The following is a 21,537-nucleotide window of genomic DNA, read 5'->3' on the forward strand; positions in this document are numbered from 1 at the left end:
GGCCACCGTAATCACATTTTTTAACTGGTCGTTCAGTACAGTACCGTTTCCGTGTCTGTTGAATTCAACATTGTGTGCCGTTCTGGCATACTGAACGCAACCCTGATGGCTTGATGCCGAAACGTTTGTTTTGTTTTTTCACCTTACATTATGAACTTTTCTGCACAATGCACTTTTTGGGCATCATGATGTCCCAATAAATAATCTCTATTTTTGCATTTAAACCCGTTTTGGATTTTTCCTCATTTTCGACAGTGTGCAGGTCTCCATCTCTCCCAGTATTCTTATATATTTTGAAACCTACTCACCTGTAACAGACACTATTTGATATAAAGGTCCTTTAAAGAGCGCAGATGGCCACCCATCATTTCATTAGAGGCCCAGTGCAGTCAGAAACGGGATTTTCCTGTTTTATATCCACTGAGTGTATAAAACATTATGACACCTGCTCTTTCCATTACAGACTGACCAGGTGAATCCAGGTGAAACCTATGATCCCTTATTGACGTCACTGGTAAATCCACTTCAATCAGTGTAGATGAAGGGGAGAAGACAGGTTAAAGAAGGATTTTTAAGCCTTGAGACAATTGAGACATGGATTGTGTATGTGTGTCATTCAGAGGGTTAATGGGCAAGACCCTTAGTGTGGTAAAAAGAAATGTATGGAGGTGTGCTAGACAATCTATACTTAAAAGGATAAGTTGTGTATTGTTTTTAAACATATGTATGCTTTTCTCCTACGAGAAAACATCTGCGGTAGGATACACCCAAGAATCCTCTGCAGAGCCAATCGAGGAGCAGACTCCTCTGTTCACCTATTAACGAATTGACACTCCTACATATGGCGACCAATTATGAGTTTCCGGGTCATGGAGGAGAGGAAGACAGAGGAGTCGAGGAGAGGACTTACTTTTGCACAATTGGGAAAAGGCTTAAGTGTTCTACTTTCCCAGCCAGCACCTCACCAACCAATAGCGATACAACCTTTAGAAAGGGACGAAATATTTTCCAATTTATGAACGCTCAAAACTTAGTTTCAAGCACCTTTTTGTTAGGTTTTTTATTGGTACACTGAGCACATTGTGAAAAATTAACATCAGTCATTGGAAAGTGCCCATATTTCATGCACCAGATATATCCTTAAAGTGATCTGTGATTATTGTTCACATTTACAGCACAGTATGAAATGAATCCATTGATCCAGCGGCACCCTGAACACGACTGAACCTTTGAATGTGTTTAATTTGTTAAGTGTTTATGAGTTTTTAGTACACTATTAACACACCACATAATTCACAACCCTTTGGACAACCCTCCCGGTGTAGGATCATGAACGGTGCAGGAGTTGTCTTTCTTACAAAAAAGTTTATTTTGTCACTCGAGCAACAGGCATTGTTGTTTACATTCAGAAAACTGGGGCTGAACATGCTGCGGAGTGAGGCAGGTGTTGGTGGTCTCAGATAGTCTTTTGTTCTGGAAGTTCGTGGGTTTCAGAAGTTGTCGTGTCCTCCTGGCTCTTATCCGCGCCCTGTGTGCAGCCTTTGTCACTTGAAGGCTTGTTGTCTTTCGCGCCATTGGGAGTGTTGGAGTAGGTTGCATCTATACTCTCGTAGGGCTCTGATGTCCACTGGGAGCAACATAGAAAAGATAGAAAATTCCTTCAGAATTATTTCATTACATTTATTTAATACGATCTGATATCTGATGCATTGTACCAACTAAAAAGCAAATTTAGTCTCATTTGAATTTGACTTATTTAAAGGTTCTGACCCATGTCTGATAAGTGTCCTCAATCAACTGTTGACATTAAATGCTAACATAGGTAACCACAACATAGTTAAACGTTAATATAGTCTCATGAATTAAGCTTAATAAATGCTACTAAATATGTTATCGGGCTGGAGCTTCTACCTGTGTGGCTCGGCTTGTGGACCGGCAGGAGGGTCCACCCATGGCGATGTTGACGCTGCTGGACGACTGCGTGTCCGTGGTGTTGCCCCCCTCAGCCGCCGACAAGCCGGAAATGACCAGACCGCTGGAGAAGCTCCTCTTGCCGAACAGCAGGCTGAGGGTGGAGCTGGAGGATGACACCTGGCTTGAGCGGTGGTGGGCTGCAGCCTGGAGCTGGGAGCTCAGCTGGCCCCCGGCCGTGGAGAGCCGCGGCACCTGGGAGAAGATAGAGGCGATGGAGGTGTTGAAGGACAGCTGGCTGTTGGAGAGGCGCTGCACCAGGCCGTTGGCAGAAGCTGACACCTGCTGGCTGTCCAGGATGGGCCCTGACTGGCTGGTGACTGGAGGCCGCTGGCTCTGGGGCTGCACTGAGCGGCTCCGGTACTCTCTCCTGGCTGGATGGATGCACATAAAGACAAGAAGACACAGTCAGTGTCAGAACCTAACATGGCAGAACCATGAACATAGCGGTCAGAACCTAACGTTTCAGAACCATGAACATAGCTGGCAGAACCTAACATGGCAGAACCATGAACATAGATGTCAGAACCTAACATGGCAGAACCCTGAACATAGATGTCAGAACCTAACATGGCAGAACCCTGAACATACATGTCAGAACCTAACATGGCAAAACCCCTGAACATAGCTGTGCAAGACACATCAATGTACTCTACTTAGATGTGTAATGCTTTCATGGTAAGGAAACCAATATGTAAATTAGTAACTTGGGTGAACCATCCCTTTAAACGTATCATGTATTGCATTTGTTGAGCATACGTGTGCATCTCCAGAGAAAAGCTGGTGAACCAAACCTGCAGCATGCTGCCTATTGGTGTGAGAGGTCCTGTTGGGCCTGGCCTGGTAAAGACTCAGGCTCTGGGAGGTGATGGAGTTTGGGTTGTGGCTCAGAGAAGAGGAGCCCCCTGCACAGTCCACATCCTCCATGTTCACACCACTGTTACAACTGGTCAGGTTATCCTTCCGCACCCTGCAACACAACACACACAGCCCTATGATTCCTTTATATGCTGTCCGACAGCTCTATTAAAATGTTGTTTAGTCAAGGGCAATGAATCTGGATTGAAAAAATCTACATCTAATGTCAATCGAAAGCATGGACCTATAAAAGGCTTACACAGTGCAGCCGTGCCTCCACCCAATAAACACTCTAAACATAAAAGTTCCATTAGCCTAACAGAAGATGCTAATGGTCAGTTAGTTATTTCAATCTCTCTGGATGCAGTCAAACATGTCGCAGCACTTTAGCCCTATAGGGTTTGGAAAGAGTGGTGCTGTCACAGCAGAAAAGTCCCTGATTGGATTCCATCCATAGGAGAGCAGAGCACTAGCAGACTGGCTGATAAAGGATACCCTTCTGTTTCCCCTTGGCAGCCAGTACTCACCGCAGCCACTTGGAGAAGAGCCAGGTCCTGATGCTGTCCAGGCTGAGAGGGCCGCCCCAGATGCTCCTCAGCTGCTTGTGGGTGCCCATGTAGGAGGTGGTGAGGGGGGACACGTACATGGGGTAGCCCAGCGGCTGGTCACACGACGAGTTGATCATGTTTCGGAGGGCCTGCTTGGAGTTCTGGATGCTGCCGCGCTCTGGGTTGCGGTTGCGCAAGAACACCAGCTCCTGCTGCTGGCCGGCCCACAGGCCCCTTACACACTCCTTATTGATCTAGAAGAGAGGAGAGGATGAAGAGGGTAGTATTACTGACATCTGAATACACATGACACAGTCCAAATCCATACTTCTTTGATTTAAATCACAATTTTAATCAACTATGATACTATGATTGAATCATGACTTCAATCTACTGGTGATGGCAGAGAGAAGGATCAGGATAGTACTATTGATACCTGAAAACACATCACACACCTTGTCCAATTCCACATTTCTTTACTCTGATTAGAGCACAATTTTAATCAACTGGATATGGCAGACCCATTTGGATAAAGTTTCTTTACTTCATTAATCAAACCAACAACTCGTCCACCCCACAGTGCTCACTCTAAACTCTATTAATATACAGTGCCTTATGAAAATATTCACAGCTCTTGACCTTTTCCATATTTTGTGTTTTAGACTGAATTTAAAATGGATTAAATTGAGGTTTTTGTCACTGGCCTACACACAATACCCCATAATGTCAAAGTTGAATTATGTTTTTACAAATTAATAAAAAATTAAAGCTGAAATGTCTTAGGTTAATAAGTATTCAACCCCTTTGTTATGGCAATCCTGAATATGTTCAGGAGTAAGTATTTGCCTAACAAGTCACATAATAAGTTGCATGGACTCACTCTGTGTGCAGTAATAGTTTAACATGATCTCTGCACCCCATTTATACAATTATCTGTAAGGTCTCTCAGTCGAGCAGTGAATTTCAAACACAGATTCAACCACAAAGACCAGGGAGGTTTTTCCAATGCCTCGCAAAGGGCACTTACTGGTAGATGGGTAATAATAGAAAAAGTAGACATTTAATATCCCTTTAAGCATGGTGAAGTTATTAATTACACTTTGGATGGTGTAGCAATACACCCAGTCACTACAAAGATACAGACAGAGAGAAAAGAAACCGTTCAGGGATTTCACCATGAGGCCAATGGTGACTTTAAAACAGTTAGAGTTGAATGGCTGTGATAGGCGAACACTGAAGATGGATCAACAACATTGTAGTTACTCCACAGTACTAGCCTAATTGACAGAGTGAAAAGAAGGAAGCCTGTACAAAATACACATATTCCAAAACATGCATCCATTTTTATGGAATGGTCTGCCTACCAATGTGAGAGACGCAGACTCAGTCTCAACCTTTAAGTCTTTACTGAAGACTTATCTCTTCAGTAGGTCCTATGATTAAGTATAGTCTGGCCCAGGAGTGTGAAGGTGAACGGAAAGGCTGGAGCAACGAACCGCCCTTGCTGTCTCTGCCTTGCCGGTTCCCCTCTTTCCACTGGGATTCTCTGCCTCTAACCCTTTTACAGGGGCTGAGTCACTGGCTTACTGGTGTTCTTCCATGCCGTCCATGGGAGGGGTGCGTCACTTGAGTGGGTTGAGTCACTGACGTGGTCTTCCTGTCTGGGTTGGCGCCCCCCCTTGCGTTGTGCCATTGCGGAGATCGTTGTGGGCTATACTCGGCCTTGTCATAGGACGGTAAGTTGGTGGTTGGAGACATCCCTCTAGTGGTGTGGGGGCTGTGCTTTGGCAAAGTGGGTGGGGTTATATCCTGCCTGTTTGGCCCTGTCCGGGGGTATCATCGGATGGGGCCACAGTGTCTTCTGATCCCTCCTGTCTCAGCCTCCAGTATTTATGCTGCAGTAGTTTATGTGTCGGGGGGCTAGGGTCAGTCTGTTACATCTGGAGTATTTCTCTTGTCTTATCCGGTGTCCTGTGTGTATTTAAATATGCTCTCTCTAATTCTCTCTTTCTCTCTTTCTGTCTTTCTCTCGGAGGACCTGAGCCCTAGGACCATGCCTCAGGACTACCTGGTATGATGACTCCTTGCTGTCCCCAGTCCACCTGGCCGTGCTGCTGCTCCAGTTTCAACTGTTCTGCCTGCGGCTATGGAACCCTGACCTGTTCACCGGACGTGCTTGTTGCACCCTCGACAACTACTATGATTATTATTATTTGACCATGCTGGTCATTTATGAACATTTTAAAATTTTAACATCTTGACTATGTTCTGTTATAATATCCACCCTGCACAGCCAGAAGAGGACTGGCCACCCCTCATAGCCTGGTTCCTCTCTAGGTTTCTTCCTAGGTTTTTGGCCTTTCTAGGGAGTTTTTCCTAGGGAGTTTTTCCTAGCCACCGTGCTTCTTTCACATGCTTTGCTTGCTGTTTGGGGTTTTAGGCTGGGTTTCTGTACAGCACTTTGAGAATATTAGCTGATGTACGAAGGGCTATATAAAAATAAATTTGATTTGATTTGATTTGTTTGCAACAAGGCACTAAAGTAATACTGCAAAGAATTTGGCAAAGCAATTTACTTTTTGTCTTGAATACAAAGTGTTATGTTTTTGCCAAATCCAATACAACACATTACTGAGTCCCACTTTCCATACTTTCAAGCATAGTCATGGCTTCATCATGTTATGGGTATGTTTGAAATCAAGGACTGAGGAGTTTTTCAGGATAAAAAAGAAACAGAACCTGGTTCAGTCTGCTTTCCACCAGACATTGGGATATTAATTCACCTTTCAGCAGGACAATAACCAGAAACACAAGGCCAAATCTACACTGGAGTTGCTTACCAAGAAGAGTGAATGTTCCTAAGAAACTGAGTTACAGTTTTGACTTAATCTACTTGAAAATCTATGTCAAGACCTGAAAATGGTTGTCTAGCAATGATTATCAACCAATCAACCAGGTGTGGAAAGCTATTAGAGCCTTACCCAGAAAGGCTCACAGGTGTATTTGCTGTCAAAGGTGATTCTAACATGTATTGACTCCGGGGGTTGAAAACGTATCAAATCAAGATATACTAGTATATTTTTCTTCATATTTTTTTTAATACATATTTTATAATTTTTCTTCCACTTTGACATTAGAGTATTTTGTGTAGATTGTTGACAAGAAATGACAATTAAATACATTTTAATCCCACTTTGTAACACCATAAAATGTGGAAAAAGTCAAGGGGTGTGAATAATTTTTGAAGGCACATCAGAGTAACTTCATATCATGTTCCAAACAGCTTCACACAGCTTGAATAGACAGCAATGCTGAATAATTCCAGTATGAACTATAATACCATAGGCACTTCCATAGATCTGAAAGGACTGGATTAATGTAAGCAATATTGTAATAGCTTCATTTTGCCTTTTGGTTGGTAGAAAAACTGCCATATTGCTTACTTTATACACTCCTCACAGATCTACAGAAGTGGCTACAGAATAGGGGCTTGGAATTCATTATGTGTTCAGCACAACTGTTCATTCCAATCCGGGACAAAGTTTTTTAACCATTGGTGGGGAAAATGCAAAACTGACCCAAGATCAGTGTCTAGGGGCAACTACACCCTACACCATTCATCCCACACCCACCTTAATGACCTTGAAGCTGAGGTGGCGTTTGTAGAGCATGATGATCTTGTACTCGTCCGTGCCATCATCCACCATATGTCTCAGTGTGAGAAGAGTGTCCCGGCTGGACAGAACTGCCTTCCTCCAGGCTGGGTCGCTTTCATGGCAGATCACCAGACTGGTCTTGTAGTTACTAATGGCCTCGTACAAGATGGCTGGCTCCTCTGTCTCCTCCAGACATGTGAAGTGGTCCTGAAAACAACCAAGGAACAGAGCAGTAAGTAGAACCGCCATAAGTAAAAGCTTTGTTTCAGGGATTTACTGAACCACTTAAAGGACAGGATTCAATTAACAGAGCATTGTCCAAAACTTTTATAGCGCAATTTGCACTGGAGCCGACATCCGCCGCTTTTACCCGTGAATTGCTCCTTTTAAAGGCAATTTCTCTTGACATTTGCGGGAATCACATTCACAGTAAACGCTGCAGATGTCAGCTCAAGGGTAAATAACCTTTAAAAGCAAAGTGCAGTCAGTGCACTTATCGACAATGCGCCTTTGATTGCATCCTGGCCTAAATAAATCAATCTTTGCAGCTCTACTGTAAAGTGCCTTCAGAAAGTATTCACACCCCTAGACTTTTTCCACATTTTGTTGTGTTACAAAGTGGGATCAAAATGGATTTAATGTAATGTTTTTGTCAACAATCTACACAAAATATTCTGTAATGTCAAAGTGGAAGAAAAATTCAAACATTTGTACAAAAACATATATGAAAAATTAATTAGATATATAAGTATTCAACCCCCTGAGTCAATAGAGTGGTCCAGTGGTCTAAGACACTGCATCTCAATGCAAGAGGCGTCACTGCAGTACCTGGTTTCGAATCCAGGCTGCATCACATCCGGCCGTGATTGGGAGTCCCATAGGGTGGCGCACAATAGGCCCGGGGTAGGCTGTCATTGTAAATAAGAATTTGTTCTTTACTGACTTGCCTGGTTAAATATATATATATTTTAATAGACATTAGAATCACCTTTGGCAGTGATTACAGCTGTGAGAAAGTCTCGAAGAGCTTTCCACACGTGGATTGTGCCCATTATTATTTTCAGAATTCTTCAAGCTTTGTCATATTGGTTGTTGATCATTGCTAGACAACCATGTTCAGGTCTTAGATTTTCAAGTAGATTTAAGTAAAAACTAACTTGGCCACTCAGTAATATTTACTGTCTTCTTGGTAAGAAACTCCAGTGTAGATTTGGTGCTTAGCGCAATTCCGTTTTTTTTATCCTGAAAAACTCCCCAGTCCTTAACATGATGCAGCCACCACAATGCTTGAAAATATGGAGAGTGGTACTCATTAATACTGTATGTTGTACTATATTTGCCAAAAACATAACAGTTTGTATTCAGGACTAACAGGATGCATGTTTTGGAATATTTTTATTCTGCACAGGCTTCCTTCTTTTCATTTGGGTTAGTATTGTGGAGTAACTACAATGTTGTTGATCCATCCTCAGTGTTCTCCTATCACAGCCATTAAACTCTGTAACAATTTTAAATTCACCATTGGCCTCATGATGAAATCCCTGAGCGGTTTCCTTCCTTTCTGGCAACTGAGTTAGGGAGGACGCCTGTATCTTTGTAGTGACTGGGTGTATTGATTCACCATCCAAAGTGTAATTAATAACTTCACCATGCTCAAAGGGATATATATATATATATTGTTTTACAATCTACCAATAAGTACCCTTCTTTGCGAGGCATTGGAAAATCTCTTTGGTCTTTGTGGTTGAATCTGTGTTTGAAATTCACTGCTCAACTGTGGGACCTTACAGATAATTGAATTTGTGGGGTACAGAGATGAGGTAGTCATTCAAAAATCATGTTAAACACTATTAGTGCACACAGTCCATGCAACTTATTATGTGACTTGCTAAGCACATTTTTACTCCTGAACATATTTAGGCTTGCCATAACAAAGGAGTTGAATACTTATTGACTCAAGACATTTACGATTTTCATTTTTAATTAATTTGTAAACATTTGTAAAAACATAATTCCATGTTGACATTATGGGGTATTATGTGTAGGCCACATAATCAATTTTAAATTCAGTTTAACTCAACAACATTTGGAAAAAGTCAAGGGGTGTGAATACTTTCTGAAGGCACTATACACCAAGATACCATGGTTAATAGATATATGTAACTGAGAATGCACAGGAAGAGTTTAAGGTTAAATGTACAGTCACCTACATATTCTACTTCAATAAGGGAGCAAGAGACCAAATGTTATTGTCTTCAAGATAGGCTATTGTGAATACCTGATGGAGCTTGAGACTCATCCTCACACCTGGGGCCACCACTTTCTGCAGCAGATCCATATCCGTGAACACCCACTCATCTTTAGTGGCGATACGGAAGTCTCCTTTGAACAGAGTGTTGAACCCATACAAGAAGGACTCCAAACTGAATTAGAGAGACAGAGAAAGGGAGCATTGTCAAGGTTTTTAATCACATTACAGCAAACAGAGGGTTAGAGTTTAAAGAGACTTGCGTACCACTGTGATACTACAGTGTATTTGTACAGTTGAAGTCGGAAGTTTACATACACTTAGGTTGGAGTCATTAAAACTCGTTTTTCAACCACTCCACAAATTTCTTGCTAACAAACTATAGTTTTGGCAAGTCGGTTAGGACATCTACTTTGTGCATGACACAAGTAATTTTTCCAACAATTGTTTACAGACTATTTCACTAATAATTATTTCACTAATAATAACAATAATTCACTGTATCACAATTCCAGTGGGTCAGAAGTTTATGTACGCTAAGTTGACTGTGCCTTTAAACAGCTTGGAAAGTTCCAGAAAATGATGTCATGGCTTTAGAAGCTTCTGATAGGCTAATTGACATCATTTGAGTCAATTGGAAGTGTACCCGTGGATGTATTTCAAGGCCTACCTTCAAACTCAGTGCCTTTTTGCTTGACATCATGGGAAAATCAAAAGTAATTGTAGACCACAACAAGTCTGGTTCATCCTTGGGAGCAATTTCCAAATGCCTGAAGGTACCACGTTCATCTGTACAAACAATAGTACGCAAGTATAAACACCATGGGACCACTCAGCCGTCATACCGCTCAGGAAGGGGACGCTTTCTTTCTCCTAGAGATGAACGTACTTTGGTTCGAAAAGTGCAAATCAATCCCAGAACAACAGCAAAGGAACTTGTGAAGATGCTGGAGGAAACGGGTACAAAAGTATCTATATCAAGGTATTGGAGTGGCCATCACAATGCCCTGACCTCAATCCTATAGAACATTTGTGGGCAGAACTGAAAAAGCGTGTGCGAGCAAGGAGGCCTACAAACCTGACTCAGTTATACCAGCTCTGTCAGGAGGAATGGGCCAAAATACACCCAATTTATTGTGGGAAGCTTGTGGAAGGCTACCCAAAACGTTTGACCCAAGTTAAACAATTTAAAGGCAATGCTACCAAATACTAATTGAGTGTATGTAAACTTCTGACGCACTGGGAATTTGATGAAAAAAATAAAAGCTGAAATAAATCATTCTCTCTTCTGTTATTCTGACATTTCACATTCTTAAAATAAAGTGGTGATCCTAACTGACCTAAGACAGGGAATTTTTACAAGGATGAAATGTCAAGAATTGTGAAAAACTGAGTTTAAATGTATTTGGCTAAGGTGTATGTAAACTTCCGACTTCAACTGTATCGGTATTTATCTTCCTGGGGTCCAAACACATTAAGGCACTAACATCACACATACAACAAACAATAAAACAGTACATCATATAACATTAATACACCACTACATATCTACAACACAAAATGCATAAAACTACCAGACAACAATATTACAATATACATGTGTGTAGAGTGCATGTGCTAGCGTATGTGTGCGTATGTGTGTGTCTGAACCTGTGTGTGTGTCTCTTCACAGTCCCACGGTTCCATAAGGTGTATTTGTATCAGTTTTTTAAATCTGATTGTACTACTTGCATCAGTTACCTGATGTGGAATATACTAGTTCCATGTAGTCATGGCTCTATGTAGTACTGTGCGCCTCCCATAGTCTGTTCTTGACTTGGGGATTGTGAAGAGACCTCTGGTGGCATGTCTTGTGGGGTATGCATGGGTGTCTGAGCTGGGTGCTAGTAGTTTAAACAGACACCTCGGTGCATTCAACACTTCTTACAAAAACAAGTAGCGATGAAGTCAATCTCTTCTCCACTTTGAGCCATGAAAGATTTACATACATATTATTAATGTTAGCTCTCCGTGTACATTTAAGCGCCAGCCGTGCTGCCCTGTTCTGAGCCAATTGTAATTTTCTGAGGTCCCTCTTTGTGGCACCTGACCACACGAGAGCCATAGCTGCCCCCTTATGGAATCTCAATGGAACTACAACTAAGTGTAGATTGATGTGTTTTTACCGTCCATGCCTGGAGGGTAATAAATCCCATATTTAACATGAAAGGAATGAATATTTGACAGGTATGGAAGGTTTACCTGTTGGACATGTTGTGAGATGCTGTTCCCAAGGATCTCCTGCCCAGCACAGACAAGGCATAGCACAGAGTGACCAGAGGGGAGTCCTCGTCACAGTCCACAGGCTGGCAAAGCACAAAGGTCAAAGGTTCTCATTGTTCACATCCACTGAAATGACCAGCGGCAAGGAAACCAAAGTGTACAACATGGATGTTACTGCATGTCATGATAAGGCCCTGGAGTTTTTCTTGACCACATGACCTTATCAGGATAAATGAACTAGACTAGGGCCTGGAGTTTTTCCTGACTACATGCATGATTGTACTGTTCATTGCAATCTCACATCTCTACTTACCTCCTCCATTTTGTTGGCACAGTACTGGATCCACTCCAGATAGACGTTACAGAAGCTGGCTCTGGTGACGCCCTGGAGGCAGTGGACGTAGTCCTCATCTATCTTAACGCTGAACACGGCCGGGTCTCTCTCTATGTGGTGCCACTTGGTGTAGGACACCAGAGCCTCCGTAATAGAGGAATCCTTGATCCACGTCTGTAGCTTCAGGGAGTGGATCAGGTAGTAGATTATGCTCTAGAGGTGAAACAAGAGGGAATAATCACAGAAGATTGATGATTTTATGGTCTACTCCCTTTTGCTTGCATAAGACCAAGCTCAGACTTACCGTGGGATGAAACGTATTTAACTGCTTATGAAATAAAACCGGTAATGAATTACAAAGATGCTGAAAGTTTAAAAAAATGAATATAATTGAGCAATAAGGCCTGAGGGGGAGTGGCATATGGTCAATATACCACGGCTAAGGGCTGTTCTTATCCACGACGCAAAACAGAGTGCCTGAAAACAGCCATTAGCCGTGGTATATTGGCGATATACCACAAACCCCTGAGGTGCCTTATTGCTATTATAATCAATCTGGTTACCAACATAATTAGAACAGTAAACAAGTCATTTGTGTCATACCCGTGGTATACGTTGTGACATACTATGGCTTTCAGCCAATCAACATTCAGGGCTCAAACCACCCAGTTTATAATACTGCTTAGATCATAGGTTAAATTCAAATACAAAAACCTTTATTGTCTGTTACATTTCCATAAGAAGTAAAAAGGTCTACAACCTTCAGATAGTAGGTGATGAGCAGTTTGCGCAGGTCGTACACCTGCAGCATGGTGGCAGCATTGTTCTCGCTGATGCTGTAGCCCTCCAGCAGGTACTTGGTGGTGGTGACCTCCCAGGCCAGCCATCGCAGGTTGAAGGCCGCGTTGCAGGACAGGACGTGGGGCAGGTGGCCCGGCTCACAGCAGCAACAGGCATCATCCTCCTCCACCCCCTCAGTGATGGCCTCTACCTCCCTCTGCTGGCAGTATGTACCTGGGGAGGAGGAGAAGGAGCACAGACCATCATGTTAATGGTGATTTTAAATCTGTGGTCGAGATGTTAGGTTTAGGATTATTAGAAAACAATTTCAGATAAAAATGTAATAACTTCCGAATTAAATGAAACATATCAAACATGTAACATTCAACACAGTCAAGATATTTCCCATATAAGTAGAGTGTGATCAGAGCCACAGACTATCTATATGTATATAGATGTATATGGTTCTGGGTGTGGTATAGTGCTCCTCACTGTGTTGCTGTATATTAGTCAGTATCTGACCTCTGAACTCCAGGCCTCGGAGCTGGAAGGTGACCAGGCCATTGCCAATCTCGATGAGGTGAACAAAGGCGTTGAGGTAGTCAGAGGCCAGGATGAAGCAGTCTCCAGAGCTGTAGTTCCCCCAGCGGCCCAGCATCAGGTCACCACACAGAGAGTGCTGCAGAGAGCGCGTCAGATACTCATAGAAGATGGAGTTCAGGTTGTTGTCGTCGCATCCTGGGGGAATAAAGGTTTATGTAAAATACACTGATTGACATGACCAACAAACCAACATGTAGTAACCATGAGAAGATCCTTGTAGAGTTGAGAAATTCTCAATCAGATTATTATTTTAACGTTAATTAGGGGGAAAAACATGTTGATATTTATTCAATAAACTCAATAGGTTACCTGTCTCTTTATCAACCTGAGACACCAGTCTGCTATTAGAGTTGTCAATGCGTTTGGTGCTGCAAAATGGTACAAAACCAGAGATTAGGGAGACAGCACATTCATTAATATAAGGTAAACATTGTCTAATTCTGGTTTATTTTTAGGACCTTTTCTGTGTGTTAAATTAATTACATAAATCCTCATCAATAACTCAGTGACTGGAGTAGAGTTAGAGACGGAAAAGGAAGCGAGACATCTCACTCGCTCCTTTTTTATGGTTCATATAGGGTCAATGAACTAAGCAGACCAGACCCAGTTGCTATCGCAATGGGAGAGACATCCCTTAAGCAGACCGGAATTGTGACCATTCTTTTCAGTGGTAAACGTCCTGAGTAAGACTTCTTTTATCCATCATCTTTAGTGGTCTCTATACTCTGCTTGTCTACCCCTAGCCTAGAGCACTTAGCTCAGGGTCCTTGCTATCCGGAATCCTTGGGACGTCCCTACCCCCTTGAAGTTTACATTTAAAATGGTTAAGGTAAGGGTTAAGGTTAGGGTAAGCGTAGTGGTTAGGGTTTAGGGTAAAAGGATCCCAAGGATCCAGGATAGCGCTAACACTTGGCTCAGTCAGCTGAGCGCATGACATCATCTCTGAGAAAGAAATGTCCTTATATGGATGTCAACAGGGGCTCTAGGAAGTCATATAATTGACTACTTGCATATTTCCTGAGCACATTAAAAACAGATGAAACAGATGTGAGTGACTAACAATGAACTTTCACCAGATTAAAAATTATTGTAAGCGACCTAACTCAATGGTTTGGTCATAGACTCAAATTGAGTCGGACGTCCCTTGTCCCCTTCTTTATTCATAATGGACTTTCCCACGTCCCATCTCTAAGGCTGAATGCCCTGGGGTGCGGCCGACACACCGTGGTGCTTTAAGGGGTGCATGCATATTTCATGGTGCTTTATCTCATGCTGCGGTCGGTGAAAGGCCATTACTTGTAGTTCCTCTCCCAGAACTTGACGGGCCGTGGGTAGGAGGTGATGAAGATGGCACTGCCCAGGAAGGGGCTGAGAGGGGTGTAGAACAGAGTCGTCACAAACGTTTGCAGCAGCAACATGGCTGAGTCTGAGCTGTATCATGAAGGAGAACCACCACAACCAAGGAAAATCCACCAGGTATCAATTCAATTGGAGACAACAGGTTTACCATACTCACATATCTTCTGTCAAATTCGCATTACATTACAGTTTCAGTCAGAGCAACGTCAAAACATAGGCGGAAGCTTGTGTAGTTCCTACACATGTCAAAAGCAAAGGATACGAGGCACAGCGAAGGGCTGAGCGAATGCGTGGAAGGCGCTGCCCCATGCGATTTGCCACGGTGCGATATAGACCATGATGAAGTGGAGCTTGTGAAGCAGATCACTGAGCTGTAGAGGAACAAAGACCTGCTGTGAATCACTGACAGACAGCAAAGCCAGTTATTTTTAGACCAGATCCTAAAAATAAATCCAATATAATCAAAAGTAGGAAGGCCACTCTACATACAGAGCAGCTGGCAGGTGTTCGCTGCTTCATATAGACCCCGAAAAAACGGTATGTTTGTTAATCAACTGTAGGCAGTTTGGGGACTGTAGTCATAGTGAGTTGTATTCCTTTCCTATCTTATTGTAGTGAGAGGTCTATCATTGGGAGTGTGTGTACCAGTCTCTGGTCACATTGCAGACTGACCTTGTGGAAGACAATGGACATGATAAAGAAGTCCAGCAGAAAGGTCTCTGAGGCCCTGCTGCAGTCGAACTCGAAGAAGACGATAGTGAAGATGAGAGTGACGAACTGGAAGCTGGGATTGCAAAAGGAGGCGCGGAGGAGCTTCATCCCAGCAACTGTCATCAACAAGACATCACAGCTGGAGCGAGACACAGAGACCTGAGCGACTCAGGTGTACAGGCGTGACACAGCAGAGCAAAGCAGAGGGGTGACATGGAGTGGGAGGGGAGCAGGGGAGACAAATGCACCAATACTAGCGAATATTGTATATACATCATACTTTCTTCCCTAGCAAGGGAAGTGACATGCAAAGTGACTGTTGTCATGATGACCAGGCTCAGATGATGGCATCAAAGTGACTGACTGTCTACTAGTTAGTACATGTACATAATTCAGACTGGGTTGAAAGTGATATTTATGTGATTGATTAAGGTGCTAAGGGTTTTGTTCCACCTCCATGATGCACAGAAGGGAGTGGTGGAGACTTTATAAACCTATGAAGAACTGTGTGTTTCTGGATAAGGTTTTTCCTCAGCTGCTACATGTAACTGCCAAAATAAAGGAAACAACAACATAAAGTGTCTGAATAGTGTTGGGCCACCAGAACAGCTTCAATGCACTTCGGCATAGATTCTACAAGTGTCTGGAACTATATTGCAGGGATACGCCACCATTCTTCCATGAGAAATACCATAACCAGCTTTTTTGTTGATGGTGCTGGAAAATGCTGTCTCAGGCGCCGCTCCAGAATCTCCTATAAGTGTTCAATTGGGTTAAAATCCGGTGATATGGACGGCCACAGCATATGGTTTCAATCGTTTTCATGCTCATCAAACCATTCAGTGACCACTCGTGCCCTGTGGATGCAGGCATTGTCATCCTATGGTGGCATAACCACGGTAGCCAAAATAATACCTGTGGAAAGAAGTCGAGGTGCAACCAACATTTTTTTTAATCATAGAAAAGGAAAAGGTGCAACACTCGCTCACCATTAAACATTATTTGTTTTATTTAAGCAAGGTTAAAAGATTCATGTTTCGGCCTTCATTAGAATAATCCTGATGATTATTCAGATGAAGGCTAAAACGTGAATCTTTTAACCTTGCTTAAATAAAACAAAAAAAATGTAGTGGTGAGCGAGTGTTGCGCCTTTTCCTTTTGATTTCTGAAATAATGGCCCGTCTAGCATTTTATACGTCATGGGATGTTAATTGCTTAATTAACTCATTGCTTAATTAACAGCACCTGTGTGGAAGCACCTAATTGTAATATACTTTGTAATGCTCATTTACACAAGTGTTTCCGTTATTTTGGCAGTTACCTGTACATTAAGATTTATGTTGACATTTTAAGGTAATTACGTAAGCGAGACAGAGGCAAGTTTAAAGTATTTCATACTGTCTACCTGCAAAGAGATTAACTTTACATTCTAAACTGAATGTTATACAGACTGAAAATGGTTCTTAGAAGCCCTGGGTCAAATACATACACAGGTTGGCATTTATTGAGATGACTCATGTAATGAAGGCAGCTCTGCAGATTGGTCACTAGCTAGCACAACCACAAAGTCATAAAATCTGATTTTAAACTTAACCCTAACCTTAACCACACCGCTAACCCTAATGTCTAACCCTAACCTTAAAATAACACCAAAAAGCACATTTTTGTTTTCATGAATTTTTATTATATCGACAATTTTGACTTTGCAGTTGGCCTATCAAGTGGAAACCGATCAGTTCTGCCTCCAGGGCAAGCAAGACTCATGACAATAAACGTCAACCTGCAATACATACGTCCAATATTTGGCATGTGCTTGATTTAGTTAGCTTGGTACAATGGAACCACTGGAATAGTTCCAAAAGTGCAAACCCCAAATTACACCAAGCTCACATCAAATACTTTCAAATGCTTTTGCATTTGACCCAGGTCTGGGTCTTGGTTCAGGAGAAAGGTACTTACTGGATGCCTAGCTTCTTGCGGTGACTGAGTGAGAATCCATCGTTGGTGAGCGCACTCAGAATGATGGCTGGGTAAACCACGTATTTCTCAAAACACAGCAGGCCCACGTACAGACGCTCAAACCACATCAACTGAGCATCATCTGGAAAATGAAATCAACTTTAATCACAACACGCAAGAGCTGTTTCTTACTTTTGCAGTACTTGACAAATCCGTATAGATGAAGGCACAGGAGATAGGTCTTCCCCAACTAACTGAACCCACACGTGTATAGAACTATAGCCTATTAAATGTAGTCTTTCATCAAATTTGTACCAGAGAGTCAGAGATGCAAAAGGTCTACCATAGGAAAGACTGCATTGTGTCAGAATATCTTTTTTTTTAAACAATAAAGGCAGGACTGACCTCTGGGCTCAAACTGGGAGTACTCATTGCTCTTTAGCACTGGGTGAGAGATCCAGAGCCAAGGGTGGTGCTTCCGTAACTGGGGTACGAGATAGTGGGTGACAAAGCCCACTGTCCCTGCCAGCGCATACAGTACTATGGTCACAAAGGGCTGTGGAGAGAAAGGAAGAGAAAAGGAGAGAGAGGAAGAGAAAGGGAGAGAGAGAGAAATAGAGAACGGGAGAGAGAGAGAGAGAGAAGAGAGAGAGACAGAGAGAAAGAGAAAGGGATATAGCGGGAGAGAGAGAGAAAAGGGGAGAAAAAGGGATAGAGAGGGAGAGATGGAGAGAAAGGTATAGAGAGGGAGAGAAAGGCATATAAAGGGAGAGAGATGGAGAGAAAAGGGGGTTGACTGAATACTGAACCGATCAGATAACATTTTATTTACGACACCACAGTAATTATTTACTGATGAGACAACATTGCTTTATGACACAAACAACATTTATGACACATCGTTTAGGGATGGTGTTTGGATGTAGGTAACCCACCTTTAGGGACAGGAAGACAGTGCTTGAAGTAATAGCAAAAGTTAAAATGTAGGCAATGGAGCAGACCACAAGATCCGAAAGAAGAATCTCCTTCTGCAAATGCAAAAGCAAATCATACAATATCACAATTGCGGAATATAATAATGTGTTTTAGTCAAACTTTTGTTTCTGAAACAAAAACAGAGGACAGCATTTGAGTGGAAGTGGAGGAAACAATGCATGTCTCTGACTTACCACTGAATTCATGAGCTTCTCTGGAAGAGGATCCTTGATGTCTTCTGAGTCTTCACCCTCTTCCTCATTGTCCACAAGAGTGGGCATCAGTTTGGACTTGATCAGAGACCTGTATGTGCACAAAAACAGGAGAATATCTTAGCCTTAGCACTAACAACTCTCATACAGTCAGCATGTTAGCAGGCATAACAATAGGAGCAGAAAAGCAGGCAGCTTACATTAGCACAGTCGGATCACTGCTCTGCCCACTCAGATGATAGGAGAGAACCACTAGCAAGCCACAGAACCCAGAGAACAAGGCTGGGGTATGCTGTTCATCCCAGGGCTCCTTTAGAATAGAATAGAAATATTGATTATTGTACCTTTTCATGCTCGACTAAACTGCCTCTGCAGCAACAAACTGTTCCGTCGCAGTGCAAAACATATCCTTCATGTAATCATACACACGTCTTTACTCAATAATGAATTCATTCCTACCTTCAGAGCTCCAAAACAGAAACCGTACAGCAAAGATAACGCTGTCAGACTACGGAATATGCTGTACACTGCTGAGTGGAGTCCAGTTGCAGCTGACAAAGGAAGTGGAAACACAGGAATCACGTTAAGGGCTAAGTTTATTGTGGTACAGCATGCATTCAGTTCATGATTATGAAGGTCAAGCGAAACAGACAAGAGAGTGCTACTCACCTGTTCCACCAAAGAAATGAATGTCTATTTGTTCGAGCAGGTAAATCATAAATGTGTTGATTTGTGGGAACAGGCCAACGAGAAATGTGATAGGAAAGCAGTAAGTGATGCCTGTCGAATATAGAACAGACAGGACTTTAGAACTATAAGCTTTTTAGAATGTCAAAATAAAACATAATGTAAAATTATTTATTGGAGATGACTGAAAAAAGGTAAAAGAAATGATTTCTGGTACGTGACTTACCCACTAAAATGTCTCTCAGGAATTTGAGAGCATCTGCTAATACTATGGTGATGCCATATACAGTGGACACAGGCAGATCCTTACTTCTTAACATCTGTTCCAGAATCCAAATAAGGCCACAGAAAATACAGAAATAAGCAGCCCGGCTGTAGGCAACAATCTGATTGTGTCCCTGGAAAACATCAAGAGGGGAGAGAAATGAAGCAGAGAAAGCCTTGAACCATCTAGTTTGAAAAAAATGTAAATTCTAAACAACCAGTGAAAGTGTAAAGGTAATTGCCTAAATAAAGGAAACACCAACATAAAGTGTCTCAATAGGGCATTGGGCCAACAGAACAGCTTCAATGATTCTACAAGTGTCTAGAACTCTATTGGACGGATGCGACACCATTCTTCAGCGAGAAATTCCATAATTTGATGTTTTGTTGATGGTGGTGGAAAAAACAGTCTCAGGTGCCGCTCCAGAATCTCCCATAACTGTTCAATTGGGTTGAGATCTGGTGACTGAGACGGCCATGGCATATGGTTTGCATTGTTTTCATGCTCATCAAACCATTCAGTGACCACTCATGTCCTGTGGATGGGGGCGTTGTCATCCTATGGGGGCATAGCCACAGTAGCCAAAATAATGGCCTGCCCAGCATTTTTATACATGACCCTAAGCATGAAGGGATGTTAATTGCTTAATTCACTCAGGAACCACACCTGTGTGGAAGCAACTGCTTTCAATATACTTTGTATCCCTCATTTAATCAAGTGTTTCCATTATTTTGGCAGTTACTTGTATCTTCACAGTATGCCTTTAGAATATGTTCCATACAGACTCACATGTGTTGGCGAGGCTGCATCAGGTTGGACACTCTGTAATAAACAATTTGTTCAAAGTGTTATTAATGTGATTAACTGATATACAGTCAATGACTGACAGAGAAATGTGTTTCCATCAGCAATGTGTCAGATAAAAAGTACTTAGCTAAAGCTTAATTCCATTGTTACAGTGGAGTATGTGGTGGAGCATTGAAAATGGCACAGTATTATCACAGATCTGGTATCCTATCACTGATCTGAATTATGTCAACACAGATAAGCAACGGTTGTACGGTTGATTAAGCCTTATCCTTTGTTACAAAATAGATACCTTCCTTACCTTTAACAACGAGTACTGGCAGCTAGCTATGACCACGCAGAACTGGAAAACCCAGATGTCTTTGAAGCAGCCATGGTTGAGCAGGATGAATCCCAGGAAGGCCACCAGGAAGGCCAGGAACACAACTGCTATGTTCTCCACCACATCCTGGTTCCTGAGGAGAGAGAGCAAAGGTCAAAGTAAAGTCTCTGTTAACTAGTTGATCAATCGCTGAGAGATGGAAAAGGAAAGATAGAATGGGAGCTTTTTCTCTTACCTGTCCAATAGCGCCAACAAGGCGAGCCGGTCATACAAGATGTTTACCCACTTCCCAGGAAAAAGCTTGAGCTTGTAGTACAGCTTACGAGAAGGCTTTTCCTGTGTGGAGGTCTCTGATGATTCATCAATCGAATCCTCCTCCTGTCAGAGGTGGAATTCGGGTTGTAGTGTAAAATAAATCTCAATATCACTTTAATTGAACCCTTAGTCATAAGGGTTACATAACACTGACATAATAGATGTCTTAAACCGTCATGACTGTTAGTTTCTGCTCATAACAACTGACTACACGCTGTCATGACACAGATAATGTTTAGATCAGTTATCTCATACAGCTACATTGTAAGTAATAATCATCAGTACATTTCACCCAGTGTATTTCCTATGTGTGTGTGTGTGTGTGTGTGTGTGTGTGTGTGTGTGTGTGTGTGTGTGTGTGTGTGTGTGTGTGTGTGTGTGTGTGTGTGTTGTGAACCATACATTGTGAATTAGGCGCTGAGAGGAACGATGTGCCATGTGATGTCTGAGCCAGGCAGGCAGTTTCTGTTCTGCTCACAGAGTCACTATAGTTTGATTAATGGCCAGCACTCTGATTTGCAGTGCTGAGTCTGAGCACCGCTTGGCTGTGGTTGCCTGCGTCCACTGTCTGGGATGGATAGGGGTTTATGGGTGGAGTGGAGAGGAGAGGAGAGAGGAGATGGGGATGAAAGAGTGGAGGGGCGGGGTGTAGTGACTTGGAAGAT

The 21,537-nt window shown here is 42.5% G+C and overlaps 1 protein-coding gene across 1 annotated transcript in view; it reads right to left on the reverse strand.

The window, feature by feature from the left end:
- Positions 1-1,030: 1,030 nt before the first annotated feature.
- pcnx2 (pecanex 2) overlaps positions 1,031-21,537 on the reverse strand; it is a 30,215-nt gene continuing 9,708 nt past the window's right edge. The window contains 25 exon segments of the mRNA XM_014179915.2: positions 1,031-1,627; positions 1,912-2,345; positions 2,766-2,941; positions 3,357-3,631; positions 7,010-7,240; positions 9,312-9,456; positions 11,523-11,626; positions 11,857-12,090; positions 12,638-12,891; positions 13,180-13,395; positions 13,570-13,628; positions 14,557-14,686; positions 14,882-14,990; positions 15,292-15,469; positions 17,290-17,431; positions 17,695-17,845; positions 18,225-18,317; positions 18,459-18,567; positions 18,677-18,786; positions 18,936-19,027; positions 19,146-19,256; positions 19,390-19,561; positions 20,218-20,250; positions 20,537-20,690; positions 20,793-20,935. Of these exon segments, the coding sequence (XP_014035390.2) occupies positions 1,457-1,627; positions 1,912-2,345; positions 2,766-2,941; positions 3,357-3,631; positions 7,010-7,240; positions 9,312-9,456; positions 11,523-11,626; positions 11,857-12,090; positions 12,638-12,891; positions 13,180-13,395; positions 13,570-13,628; positions 14,557-14,686; positions 14,882-14,990; positions 15,292-15,469; positions 17,290-17,431; positions 17,695-17,845; positions 18,225-18,317; positions 18,459-18,567; positions 18,677-18,786; positions 18,936-19,027; positions 19,146-19,256; positions 19,390-19,561; positions 20,218-20,250; positions 20,537-20,690; positions 20,793-20,935 (4,026 nt within the window). The 3' untranslated portion in view covers positions 1,031-1,456.

This window comes from Salmo salar, chromosome ssa28 (genome assembly GCF_905237065.1).
Source record: "Salmo salar chromosome ssa28, Ssal_v3.1, whole genome shotgun sequence".
Classification (NCBI taxonomy): Eukaryota; Metazoa; Chordata; class Actinopteri; order Salmoniformes; family Salmonidae; genus Salmo; species Salmo salar.